The 15,768-nt window shown below is 31.0% G+C and overlaps 1 protein-coding gene across 1 annotated transcript in view; it reads right to left on the bottom strand.

Annotated features, from left to right (window-relative positions):
- Spri (sprint) overlaps window positions 1-15,768 on the bottom strand; it is a 216,654-nt gene that overhangs the window by 180,972 nt on the left and 19,914 nt on the right. Inside the window, exon 3 of the mRNA XM_026638885.2 lies at window positions 12,793-12,863. Within this exon, the coding sequence (XP_026494670.1) occupies window positions 12,793-12,863 (71 nt within the window). The remainder of the gene's footprint in view (window positions 1-12,792; window positions 12,864-15,768) is intronic.

Raw genomic sequence — 15,768 nt, 5'->3', positions numbered from 1 at the left:
TTTTAATTCGTTGAAACAATCACTTTGTATTTTAGTGATTGTTTCAACGAATTAATAAATAACTATCGCGAATAATAATTATCGCGCCTCGAGATGAAATGTAAAATAAATTAAAACAATAATTATTTATTTAATATAATAAAGTAGTAGGTACGTCTTAATTCTAAGTTTGAAATAGTATTTATTTAACAAATTCCTTGGACGGCGATCTTTATCTAAGGCATACGCTAAGAAATAAAAAAAAACACCGAAGTGGGAGCGCGCAGATGCATCTGAACGCCTTCTGAATAATTACCGCACCTCGAGGCGCCCTCTCGTCGGATAAAGCGTGGTGCACGAGATATTTATTCTTAATAGAAATATACGAATCACCCTTTTAGAAAATAAGAAATAATAAAGTATATTTTGTATGGATATTGCATAAAAAAATTCTATGGATGATTCTAAGACAGCTCTTTGTACGTGACGACGTTGTGTTATTTTACTTTCCTTCTTATTTAAACGGTCTCGTTGGTCTAGGGCTAGCTTTTAATATCTACTCTGCGGATGTGTCCTGAGTTTGAACCAACGTACTCTGAGCTGTTTCTGTGTTCATACACACACATTTGTACACTTTAATAACTATATTTATAAATTAAAATCTCATCACGAACCATGTTTGAAAGATTTAAATTATTGTTATTGTTTTTTTATTTATTTTTTATTTTAGAAATATAATATAAGACTGACGAAAAAGTTATTTTGTTTATACAAATAATAATTTTAAAGTAAGAAATTTAGCTGTGTATTTTAATATTTAAATGGGTTTTCTTTAGTGCCAGTTTGTTCTCTAATTAACTTAGGCAGACTGGAAGCGAATCGCTTTGGCAGTTTGCCATTATATCTTTTGTATATTATTTCATATTATTAATATAAAATAAATTGTTTGTTGAAATTGTCAAGCTATGTATAAACAGCTTTATGTTAACATTTCATACATGATTTTATGCTTTTAACTGTGGAGTAAACATTTATCCAAATTATTAGAAAAAAAATATCAGCATTTTATGTAAGTAAACTCAGCCGCAAAGAGGCGTGATAGTGCTTTTTTATCGCCAGGAAATATAGAATGCCATTTTTTAGGGTTCCGTAGCCAAATGGCAAAAACTGAACCCTTATAGATTCGTTATGTCTGTCTGTCTGTCCGTCTCTATGTCACAGCCACTTTTTTCCGAAACTATAAAAACTATACTGTTCAAATTTGGTAAGTAGATGTATTCTGTTTTTCGCATTAAGATTTTCACACAAAAATGAAAAAAAAACAATAATTTTTGGGGGTTCCCCACTCTTTTTTTAATACGTCATAAATCGAAAGCCGCAATTTACCTTTCATTCAAAAGTTACAACGAACTACAAGAACTTTTATATTATGTGCTACTACGGAACCCGGAGTCCGACTCGCACTTGGCCGCTTTTTTTTATTTTTTTATTTGTGTTTTTGATTTTTTTATTAAAAAAAAAACATAAATAATACCTTAGTCTAAGCAAGCTCGAACTCCAAGGTAATACATTTTTATGCCTAACACCTGACAACCAATCTCCAAAACGCGAGCGAAGTCAGGCGATAACTAGTTGCTTAACTATATATCAAAACAAAAAAAACATAAATATTTATTTAAAAAAAAAGAATATCAATGCGGATTCTATCTTAATCTCTAAAAAGTACAATGATTAAATTTTATAATCAATGGTCACACAGAATCTAAAAATAGAACAAAAAAGTATAGGAACTAAGTCTTTTCTAGATATTTATTTACTTTCTTTATTATTTTAATTTATTTTATTTACTATTATTATTGATTCCTTAAGATTAGAGTATAGTACAAAGAGGTTGAAACGGCGATCTTATTGCTTCCAGCAATCTCAATCAGTCAACCTTTGATGAGAGGACTATTGAACAAGAAAGGCCCCGTTTTTACGTGTAACAAAATTCATGCTTTGAAATATAAATACACACTCGAGCTAGAATCACTTAATGCTGCATCGTATAGTTAATGAGCAGTTCCCGCAACTCCATTCCCGTAGACTTTGAATATACAGATAGTTTTCAAACTATCCCCTGGAAACACTACCATTGCTCGGTATATAAAATTAAATGTATGTTGCCTCGGGCATATTCAGTTAATATCAAAATCTGCGCATACGTTGACACAATCACAAAATCAAAACTCAAAATTACTAATTCAAATGAGAGAGAAAACGATTGAAAAAATATTATACATATTTCATATTCCCATATGATTGGAAATGCTGCTAGCATTCTTGCCCCGATTCCACTCGGTCAAGATTTATACAGTGATTATTTTTAATTAATATTTGTATATTTTTAAGGACTTCATGTTGATAATAATTAAAATAGTTACCTTTATTTTCATTATTTACTTACACGTAGGTTTTTTATTTATAAACTATTAGCAGTTACACGCTAAATTCAGCATATCCATAACCAGAATTAATTAAGAAACTTCTAAAAGTCTGGAAGGATAGAGCCGAACGCACTACAAGTCCAAGTTGGGAAATAGTAAAATAAGTTAGGCTCATGTCAAACAAGGGTATGCACTTAGCCGGGGGACTCGCTCGACTGCAACTAATCTAATGCAAAATCTGTCTATATTGACTTTACAATTGTTCAGGCTTGTAGAAACTTTATTCGATCACGCTTACATATTAATATACAATGCAAAATGAGAGGGGGTTAGTTAGTTATCTAAACTTCGTCAAAGTTACAAGTATAGTTAAAGTTCTTAAATTAAATTCGATTTGACCAAAAATAATATAACAAATACTGATTTTATATAAGATTTAATTACATTGAAGACTTAATAGTATACAATAATATATTATATAAGTACTTATATTTTATACTTCCATAAAAAACAAAATTAAAATAGCTACTGCACAAATCAAGACAACAAGAATTGTAGCAGCATGGCAATGAATACTGTAGTTTGATTACATTAAGTACCAAAGCGTTTTTCGGAAATTTGAAGGAATATTTAAAAAAGGAAAATGAATTTTACTAAACTAGTAGGTTTGTAATTAGCTAAATGTTGATTTGACTGTGCAAATTGGCAAACATTATTATAATATTTCACATTTTTGACTAAAAAAATTCGAAAAATATGATGGTTTAAATATTATACTAAAGAAAAGTCCGTGAAACTATATAAATATGACGCATCTCGTCATTACAATCATAAGAGGAGAAAAAGCCAAATAAACAATATTTGACAGCAAATTGACACGATATCATTGATCGAGAGCTTGATTAATGTATGATATTCACTATGGATTTGTGAAAAAATGGCGTTTTGAACGTCGTCGATAAAACTGTTATTGGTTTTTGGAAGTAAAATTTAAGTGGATATAAGTAGTTAAGTGTAATAGTATTGTATTATAAATAAAGGTATATTAATCATAAACTCTTACTAGCTCAGCTCATCTATATTATGTATATAGCTGAGTTATTAGCAAATCGCAAGAAATACGTAAATCTTAAGGTTTGTTTATCTTTATTCCAACTTCGATTGGAATAGTCTATACATATTTCGTAACTCCCGCGAATCCAGCATGGGTCACTTTAAACTAGTATTCTATAAATATAAAACCTCTTCGATCAAAGTGGTTAAAAATACGACACATAATATATAACACGTCACTGCCCAAGGCGTTACGGTCAGCGACAAGCTTCACGCATCAAGCACTAAACGCGATTAACGACCACCTACACGAACCATTCATCTAAATTTCCCTGTAAATGTTACATGTACCCTTTCAAATACTACTCACTATAAACCTACATAGAGTCATCCAATTAATTAACCGAAATATAATGATCTTATATCTATAAATTAGAAATTTATAAGCAAACATTTATGTACTTTTATTCGTCTAGTTATGTTTTTGTACATATATTTGTTTTAGTTGAACGAAATATTATATTAATACTTTTTAATGCCATTACCTGCTTACTTGGTGGTAGGGCTTCGTATGGGTAGGTACCACCACATCATCACATATTCTCCAGCCAAACCACAATATTGTTGTAGTTTAAGTGGTCATCATCATCATCAGTGTAACTAAAGGCACATTACATCTTAGTGCCCAAGGTTGACGGAGCAAACGGTGATGTAAAAGAATGAAGGGTAAATATTTCTTGCAGCGCCAATGTCAATGGGCGGTTACCGTCCATCCGACACCTTATTTAAAAAAATATTTTAAAAATAAAAGCTAACCCAAGTTTGGTGAGAGATTGACAGCGGTGATCACATAATATTTCTGCCTCTTTTACCATTAAACACGTGACTTTAGGTTAAACTATAAATCTTTGCATAAATACACATGATAATTAAAAGATAATAATGAATACGAATCCTTCTTTCTTATTAACTTTCATAGACAATTTTAGTACTTTTTTAATTATTATTGAAGAAATCTATTTCTTTACATTTCATTTCTTAAATTTTAATGTTTTTGAATCAACGGACAAAGTTACATAAATCATAATACATTGCCTCATAGCATAGGAACATTAACAACGGCATGACATATTTTGTGTAACGCCACAAGCCACAGGGTTGCCATATTTTTAATTCTAGTAGGAATGCAGATTGTCACATTTGCTTATAAATAGTAACATATTAATTTTCATTAGCATTAATACTTTCTTTCTAGAAGTACTCGTCTTTAATGTTTATAATTACACAAACGCCCCGCCCTGCTTCGCACGATTCTATTAATAAAGAAAATGATATAATATAAATATAATTTATACTACAGCACGGAATAATACAGAAATTTAGAAACTTGATAATTAGTTCCAGATATTACCGGATAATATACATAAAATAAAAAATACCTCTTTATAATATTATATAGATTTGAAGTATTGGATAGCAAGCACAAATAATTTTTACTTAAAGGGATAAACATAAAAGGTTAATAGGGTTTCCAGCAAAATAGATATGATTATTTCGTTGGCTAAAATAGTCCAAATTTTAAATCAAGGTACCAAAACATCTTATACATATATAATGTAGGTAAAACAGTATATATTCTGGGAAAACGGGACGGCTGGCAACCCAAACTTATGCTAAAGGTAAGAGGCTTCGAGTTTCAGTATTTTATTACAACATAGGATGAGAGACATTAGCATAAAATATCCAAGTGTACTGCACTCAGTAAATTGAAACCGATGTTTCGTCGGTCATAAGATCTTCTGAGTTATGGAGCTTAGTGTTCCGTATAGAGCTGAATTATTGATAAGTATTGATCAGAAATTATCAGAAATAAAATGAGAAAAAGTATCTATTCATATTTGCTATAATTTAGGTTCAATATAGAAAAAAAATACATATAAACTAATCACCCAGACAACACAACATACAAATGTAAACCGTTGATCTTTTAAGTTCATTAATTTAATTAAAAATATATTCAGGTTTTTATATATACCTAATGTACCGAATGAGTGTAGTTTAAAATAAGTTAAAAGATCAAGCGTTCTTAATTTCTGATAGTAATTTCTTAAAAAGCTGTGTTCGTTCAACTACTTATGAACCCGTCATGTATCTCAAAATCGTTTGAACTTTATATCCTTCATAATTTGTTCTACACGGAAGAAAAGACTACTTAAAATGAAACGCTTTCTTAAAAGAACTTTTATAAAACCTCATAAACAATTTTTAGACGCATCTGTTCCTACAAAATGAAGGGAAACAAACACCATACTTCATAAAGAGGGACTTCTTTTTGAGTACGGATTACGTTGGAATTTACTTTAAGTATTACATACCCCTAAATTTTCCTTATAGCAATGGTAGGAACAAAGTTAACAAAAAGAAAATAATAAGAATCAACGTGTTTTATTTATTACCATTTTGGGATTTTAGTATTTAGAATATATCACATACAAATTATTTCACTTTATCTAAATAACGTATCGTTTCTAAAGATAAATTACACATAGAAACATTTTAAAATATAGGTAGGAGGATGAACAATTAATACGTGCTATTGATGCCAGCTGATGGTAAGTGGTCACTGCTGCCCATATACATTGCCACTGTAAGAAATATTAACTATTTCTTAGATCACAAATGTGCCACCATTCTTGGGAGCTAAGATAATATGTCCCTTGCGACTTAAAACCGGAGCACAAATTGTTGTGCTAACTAAGTATTGCTGTTTGGCGTAGAATATCCGATGAGGAGGAGGTACCTATCCAGACGAGCTTGCACCAAGCCTTACCAAAAAGTAAAATTATTAATGTATTGAATATATTTTAATATACTGTTAGTTTAACGTAATTCAGTTGTATATGTAACAACAGTTGAATAAATGAATACTAGCAGAACTGTGCCACGTTTTACATTGTTTTATCTTTGCAAATCAATAAGTTCTAATCTTATGTTGAAAAACCATGATAACTAAGGATAATTATTTCTTAACAGTATAATAATGGGATAATAACTACATTATATTTAACTAGTTGTCGCCCGCTGTTTGGCTCGCGTTTTAAGGGTTGGTCGTTAGGTGTTAGGTTTAAAAAACTTCCTTGGGGTTCAATCTTGTGTCATACCGAATTTCATCGAATTCGATTTAGTAGTTTGGACGTGAAACTTGTGATAGTGTAACAGACGAGACGGATAGACTGAGTTACTTTCGCATTTATAATATTACTATAGATTAGCAAACATAATTAGATAATTTAATTGCCGGAAAAGTGAAACTATTTTTTTATTTTCCGGTTATTCTGAAACAGAGATAACTTTAAATTTAATTTAACTTTTCTACATAACGATTCAAAAAAGGTTTATAAAAGCCTACCTAAAAAAAGTATATTTTGATTTTGTAATCCAATACAAATAACACATTCCATTAAAACAATTTTAATTAGTAGTCACGACATTCTGGAATTCCGAAATCTCCGACCACCTAAACTACATTACACCTCCACGTTTGTTAATATAATTAATAGATAAATAGATAGAAATATATATTCTAACACAATGCAATAAGGAGCATTGTCGAAAAACATTGAACAAAAAGCGCGAATAATAGTATGGTATAATATTCAAAATCCGCTAGAAAGTCAACCAATGGAGGCGAAGACGTAGACGAAACGATATTGTTATAGTTATTACTCTGTTGTCTTTGTCTTACGTAATAGCAACACTTTACTTGGCGGTTCGGCGGGGACAGATAACATAAACTGTTTTATTGGTACTGGGATTTATATTCTGACACGTTTATTCGTATACTATAAAAAATTAAACTTATTTTATTTTTATTCTTGCTTGCGAAAAGTAATAAAATGTTTTAACGCCTATTTCATAGCCATATTTGATAACAGAACCGAAAATGATGTCATGGAATATTCTTATCAATTTTCGGCAATAATATGAGAAAATTATTAAGAAGCTATATATTAATTTTCTCCGAACAGCCTTCTCATTAGAAGGGTTACATTATGGAATTTCAAATTTATATGATACAGTCACAGACTTACATACCTACATATAGCTACAAACTAAAATGAATACGTCACATGATTATACCATATTATACCAAAAATACTTTAAAGGATATTTTACAACAAAAATTAAAGAAAATCTGTTATTTTGGGTGGGTTTAATTTAAGATTTTTTCTTTATTTTAAATTTGAGTAAAACTTAAAGAGTTTAGTCAAATATGTATCATTTCAATAAGTACCATCATCACGAAATATATCAACATTAAGTGAAATAACGGCTCTGGGTCTGCCATTCGCAACACATTTTTGCCGTAGATTTTGATGACGCCATTACGCAGGGTAAACGGTCCGGTCGTTGTCCATCCTATGCTGTCGTTCGATTTAATTTAGCGCAGCCGGCGGTTACCCTAGCCCGGTTAATTTGGAAATAATTATTGCCTACTCTTCTCCCCTATCCAGCAAAAAATCTACAAACGCTGCAGCGGCTCTAATGCTTTCTTGATGAAACGTTCATATCTGTATCGTTTTTTCATTTGTTATTCGACGAATAAGATGTACCACGGATTTAGTTACAATTACTTCATCTAAACAATAACATTTATGAGAGCCGACAGTTATATGGATAGTTTCGTTGAAATAATACAAGAAGGAAGAACGGAAATCGTCACAACATTCCCATTTCACGTAATCCACTAGTCGTTTTTTATTCAGAGCATTTAGTCAGGTTTTTAAATGCCGACATGCATTACTCTTGTTTTTATTATGAAACTCGAAAACATGGACGTGTCGGCTTTAACCAGAACCGTTTTCATCGATTTGTTTGAAAGCCTATTCGGTATAAACATTGTAAGCAAAGCCAAACAATATTCCGATATACCTACGCAGTGCAGAGATTGACTCTGCAGGCATTGTTTGTGGAGTTCACTCGCAATCACTCAAAAGTACTGTCAACTAGTGATGTTTTGAAAAAGATTTGATTTTTTATTTTTACACTTAGTTTTTACACTTTAAGAAATAATATGAATTGTTTATTTACCTTATTATAGATCTTAGAGTAATTATATTTTTCTCGGTCATATATGAAATATAACTTGTCTGTTGCAATAAGAAACTTGTGTTTTTGTGTATCTCGTTGTTCTAGTCGATAAGTCAGTCGGGGGAAAGATGCTACACCAGTCTTTAGAGCACAAGCTTTAAAATATATCTTACATACATTAGTCAAAACATTGGACTTATTTTTATCGCAATCAGTACATTGTAATCTGCCTTCATTATCTTTATATAAACTATACAACAATAAAGGTTTTTATTCCAATAATGTAATTGTTATCGATAAAACCGTCACATCACATTTCCAACTACTGAGTGGGGTGGGAGGGGGTGGTTTTAAGAACTAAAAGCACACCGTACATAGACGAGGCACAAAACCACAAAAGGCCTCAGTTACAATACGAGCATTGTTGCTTCGCTTTTAATAACGAAAAAATATCATAACATAGATTCAGATTCTGCTATTGAAATAATGTAGTCATTTTAATATTAAAAGCTATAGCGCGCTTCAACGTAGCTGTTTCAATTATAACAAAAGAAATGAAATAATAAATCAGGGCATTGCATATCTATGTTTATTCTTATTAAAGCTGGAATATAAATTATTATATTCGTATGAATATGTTATTTATTTAAATAGTATGTCTGAATACTAAATTATCTTTTTGACGGAAACATATTATTTGTCGTTTTGTTATAAATTCTATAAATGGAAGCAACACTGATTTTTCATGTGTTTGATTTCGTGGTCGGCGGTGAATGTTGCATGAATCTAACACAGGAGTATCCACCAATTATAGGAGCAGCGTGGTAGAATAAGCTCTAACTCTTCTACTTCATACGAGAGGTGACCTCAGTCCATTAGTTAGATATAAGCAGACTGTTACTTTAATTAACTTGGATAAAAATCCACAATAAGGTATACCTAAATTTGATACAAGAAAGAAAATGAATACAAAAAGTGAAAAAATAAACACTTAAACACTCCACGAGGATCGCAAAAAGAATCTCGTTACAAAAACTCTTGCTGACGATGGTTACTCGGAACTTTTAATTTATCATTTCCACACGAAATCACTAAAACTTCCATATCAGAGGGCCGGAAGACCTTTCCGAGTGTCTTTTGGGAAATTCCCGCTAAAGTTACGCTTTAAATATTTTAATAAACTCGTATTTAAGCCGTAAAAAACACTTTGCGCTACCGTTTTTTACTCGCGACACCCTACTGAGAATTTTACCGCAAATTTTGAGTACGTAGGCTCGGTTGTGCCCGGCGTGGGGTGCGACGATGCTTTATAGGGCGTATTTCATTATTCATAATGCTTTGTTCCGAACTTTTGGCTTCTGTTTTAGACGTGTTCTGTTGTTCTGGCGGGACATGTTCATAACTACACTTATGTGTCGAAAAGTTAAACTCGAATGAGTTTTAATGGCAAAATGTGTTTAGGCCTGTTTAAATACATTTCATTGTTGACACTTATGAAAGCTTAAAAACAGTATGATTAAAAAATTCAAAATTTTAAAAAAAGTATAGTTATATTTTATTTTAAAAAGTTATATCATTATATTTTCAACAACAGCTCCGTTTAAGTATTACGTCTCAAATTTAAATACACAAATCCATGCTAAAAAAATGTACAGGCTTCAATGCAAGGGTTTGTTTTACTTTCGTGTGATATTATTCGTTTATGATAATTCACATCGGTCGCATAATGTGATGGCGTGTCGAGACGATTTTCGTAGATTTTTATTCGAAAAATCTCCGTTTTGGACGGATTTCATGCGAGACATACGTATAAAGTCAGTTTTACGGTAATGCTTGATATTGTTTTAGTGAACATCTACATTCAGATCACACCCTCAGTTTCGACTAGAGACGGCTGCCCAGAAGGAAACTGAGGTTATTTTGCAAATATTTGTTCATAAGGCTATGGATAAGTCCATAGCTACCTAATATGAAGATTGTGGAATGCTAGAATGAATAATTATTTAGAGCATAATTTATAAAAGTTTTCTTTATTTGTTCTAGTTTGATTCGTTTTCATTAATATATAATAGTCACATCATATAGCGGCAAATGTATTTATGTTACGCAATACATAAACCGTTTTCATTAATTAGAGCAAGAGTAAAGACAAAACATAAAAAAAAATCACTAGCAACTCCACATTATTATCACATTAATTAAAAATAATTATTCCCAAAAAAAATCACATTAAATTGACATACTTCATTTCAAATTGTATACTAAACATCCATAGCTATAATAAATACTTTTCGAACGCAAATTCATCACAACTATAAAATATTCCGTCTGAATTCTCTCGTCTATTAAATTACTGCAATAAACTAGGCATTGTTATTTGCAATGCCGTCGGACAGCGCCTGTCGACTATGTAATAGGAACTATGATTTGTTAAACCTACGCCTTTCATGCTATTGATTCATACCGGTTATTGACAAATTGTTGTTTAAATCCTGCACTGATAGACAGAATTGTGAGCTCACAATATCATATTTACGCACAGGCAAAGAATATATTTATATTCTTTACGCTTTATATACGAGGTTTTTATAATGAAAAGTTTAACCGCACTAAACGTTGCTGCTTCGCTTCGATTTTTAAAGCGTAATATTATAGTATTTTATTTTTAACCTTTCTCAATAAATCTAACGCAGACTGGTGAATAATTGGTACCGGAAATTTCGATTTGGGCATATCTGACCACATATATTAGCCATGTGAAAATCATAAACTTCTTTTTACATTGTAAATTCACCACCTATAAAATCCCAGGAGTTACGTCCCTGAGCCTATGATTATTTGAAGAGCAATACGAAGTTTTAATATTATACGTTTGCATTACAGGTTGGACCCAGACGGTTTGCCAAAACTTAATAAAATCACCAAGAAGTTCTATAAATATAAATGATAATATTTGTGCAGGTGTTTTTTAAATAAAATCATTATAATGCACAAGCAAATAAAAAGTTTGTAAGACTAATTGTAGAAATTAATTGAAATAAAATTAAATAGGTGCCACGTTGTCGCGTGTCTTTGAAACATGACCAATTTGTTCCACGACTTTGAACTACGAGTCCATATGTTGTTATTTTATAAAACTCTATTAACATTATTTCATTACTGTACACAGTTTTCAATAAAAGTAATTTGAAAGCCGTTTGATTATTTCTTTCGTCTCTCAAAACATATCTCGTAACACGGTAAACGAGATAATGAAAGCTCTTTGAAATCAAGAGTCGTTCACGATAGCGTATAATTCAATTTGTTCGTCGACGATGCGCACCACCGTTCTAATAATGTGATGCTTCTGCTATTTAATAACTTTCAGTGGATTTTAACTTAAAATTAAACTAAATATTTTACATATAATAATTGAAAAGCAAAAAATACATATTCTTAAAAGGTCAGTTACCTTTTAACATCCATGCTAGTAAATACTTATTGCCAATTTAAAATTATTCTGTGCAAAGTGTGCGTGTAAAGAAGTCACTGAACTCCTCCTGATTGGCTGGATCGCTTATGATGAAATTTTTGGTGTGTTTAACTGGGTTGCTGGATGGTTTAGTTTATAACCGCTAGGTGACGCTGCGATAGAGATCCATAAACAAAATAGTATTTTAACATAAAAAAAATCTTCTAAAGGTAGCTAGCTATTCTCGACTCCAACCCTGTCACGCTTATTTTGCCGGTAATCGCGAAATTTATACACCCATAACCAGGTCATCGCCACATTTTTTTATTATGATCAGTTCAATAGTTTAGTATCAATATTTTACATCTCTTGTGGGTAAATCTATTCTGTAAGAAAAAACTCGAAACACACCGCAGAACACGATCGTGAAATATCAAAAAGTGATATGCGACATCGACTATAATAAGTAATAGCCTGTAATGTCTAAGACATTGTTTCCTTTTCGAAGAGAATCTTACTCCACCACGCTGCTTCAATGCGGCTTGAAGAATGACGTGGCAAATTCTCATACACGAGAGGAAATATAAAAAAATTAAGCATATGTAAATTCATTGGCAATTTAAAGTGTGTTATAATACGACTAAAATGATTATAATATGTATACCTACATAAGGATGTATCCTTATTATGATATACTGTAAGTCGGTTTCGACGAATGAAATACGATGCGAGTTCTTTCAGAATAACACTACAGCTGATATTACTTATCTTTATGTGAATGTGTTTACTCACCTGGCAATATTCTCGTCGTCATAAATCTCGCAGAGCATCTCCTCTAAATCCGTTGAGAGTGTGTTCAGCAACTGAAAGTAAGAATAACATAAAAGATTGAACTTCAATTTATTAAAAATACGACCGTATATGAAATTTCGTAATAATAGCTAATGGATTATTTGAATTGCAAAACATATTTATATATGAATTCAACAGAGGTACTTTTAGTATTAATTCACTTCGAATTTCACTCGTGAACAATTTAAACCTTCTTAAGGCGATATGATATTTCAATACTTTAATCCTTCAAATGTTACGATATATTAAAATTAATTTCCTACGGGAAATAGTTTTAATTAATGCATCAGTACTATGTTCTATGCTAGAGAAATTTAAAAATATTTTAATTTGACCATGAAATTGAAATCTAAATATTTTTTAGGAGTTGGTTTTGTAAATGTCAAATATATGTATGTTTAAAATACTTTGCTGTTTTTGATACTAATAAAGGTAGAAGATATTATATTATGTATATTTAACCTCTGTACGTGTATAACCATTCTGACGACAACTTTTATATTTTTCAAATACAGCTTTTTATTTAGGAAATATAAAAAATCAATTAAACCAGAGAAGAGATTATGGATTGAAAATTTCACGGTAATTGTGCATAATCCCCGTTATTCAAACGGCCAAGTTCGATTTTCTATTCACCCCCGAGCACATATTGGAATCGTAAGGGAAATGAGTTAAACCTTGTTCACCACAGTCGCAGCTTTAGCTATTTGCACTTGACACACGGACACAAAAAATGACGAGCAAATGATAAAAACAAAAGCTAGATATTTTTATGAGTCAATTATTATAATTTATTTATTAAAATCTCCAACATATGAGAAACACTTACTAGATACATTACATCTCGAATAATGTTTTAGAAATTCTATATTACTTCAAATATTAATAGCTGTATAGGAAGTCACAAGTACACTAAATATTGAATAAACTGAATTTAAGGACAAATAAATGTTAAGTATATAGTGGTACTTAATAAATTAAAATAGGAACTAACAGAAAAGTAAATAATGGTTTTTTAAGACAATGGTACGCAACTGTGACATAAGAACCTGTTAAAAAACAAGTATATAATTTAAATTATTGTTAAAAATAAAATAATATTTTATAAGGATTAATATATTATAACGACTTCAAAATATTCCTACTCTTTAAGAGTTTCTTTTAGACAGTAATTAAATAGGTGACGAGAACAAGAAAAAAATGCTTCTATTGGGTACTTTTGTTTATTTTTAACATTTCAACCAAACTACACGATATTATTAGTGATTGTCATTGCGGGACTGTATCCATTGTCTTTGAAAATGTTTTTGAAGATTATAACTCTCGAGTACATATCCCTCTGTAATATATATTGAGATGAAACACTTCTGCATCTTTTATTCTGTTCGTCAACCGATTTTCTGTTTCTTTGTTTGTCAGCTATTGACGCGATAAAGTGTTCGTTAAAAATGTTCGAAAAATTCAAATTCATGCATCCTTTCCTCAATTTTCCTTACTAGTACAATAAAATGTATTTATCAAAAATCGAATGTTCGTATTCGTAATGAACTATGAGTATAAGAGTTAGTTATTTGCTTAGTTTGCAGACGAAGCCGGGGTGGCGGATGTAAAAAGTTTTTCAAATAAAATTCTCCAAGCCGCACGGCCCATCAGCACCCCACGTGTTGTACCAACTTCGGCCTTTATTAGCGCACCGCCCCTTGTACAGGACAAATTACCATAATTTTTCGGCTCATGTTGATACGTGTTGCCAAATGAATAACGACACGTTGAAATCTACGTTTCGTCTTACAACATAAAGATAAAGATTTAAACATTTCTTAAATTTGAATTTGAAATTCGAACTGATCATTATTTAGAAAACCACAGTTATAAATTTGAACATTAAAAGAAATACGATAAAAGGGTCAAATGTTGATTGGAAAGCGACAAGTTCGATTTTAACCCCTTCGGGCTATTCATTCACGCTCCTTTCACAAAACTTTTCACTTATTTGAATGAAATGAAGACTAAAGTCACATTGAAAACGATTTTTAAAAGAACATTGTTTTGTGAATGTCATTGATATGAAAAAATCGTTATTTTCATATGACGGATAGCGTGTGTCCGTACATTATTTAAATATCAATATAGATTTAGAGTGTTACACTACAAAAGATATAAAACAAACGGGCCAAATTTACTAAATCGGTGTGCGTGACAGCTACCCTTGACACTCGCTCATACTAGTTTACTAGTGTGCATGTTAACCTATTTAGTTTCGACGTGTTATCACCTTTGACAGTCTATCTACTAATAAATAATTAAATCGTGTTTCAAATTATCTGAAAAAAATCCAATTATTAAAATTTCTACTGAGCCTATATACTCAAAAAAGTGATATGTATATCTTATACTTATATGTCACATGATATTATAATTATCATTGGAATATATATTATTTGTAAGTGACAGAGATTTGATAGAGAGGAAATTAAAACAATGAGTTTAATTTTATTTTAACTAAAATATAAATAATTGGTATTTTAATAAACGAATTGAATTATCGTCGCTTTCGACTTCCATACTATAAATAAATCGTATGACAGTAGATCCGTCCGTCCAGCTCCTGACACTAAATTAATTTGAATTGATACCTACCAGCAGAAACAAATTGTTTGATACCACAAACTGTTAAAATAAACTTTGTTGCTATGGAAACCAACTTTAATGTTTACCTAACAATTCACCTATTCTTAGCATTTTAATACTACTAACCTGTGTATAAGTTGTTACAGACGAAGATATCACTATCACCGAATATTCACAGCTATAGCCGAGGACCTGGCCAAATCTCTATTAAAGGGATATCTAGTTTATACTAGACAAAAGCAGAATAAGAATGGTTACAAGTCCAAACATAAACAATACTTATAA

This window comes from Vanessa tameamea, chromosome 15 (assembly GCF_037043105.1).
Source record: "Vanessa tameamea isolate UH-Manoa-2023 chromosome 15, ilVanTame1 primary haplotype, whole genome shotgun sequence".
Lineage (NCBI taxonomy): Eukaryota > Metazoa > Arthropoda > Insecta > Lepidoptera > Nymphalidae > Vanessa > Vanessa tameamea.
This window is presented reverse-complemented; position numbering and strand designations above follow the sequence as displayed.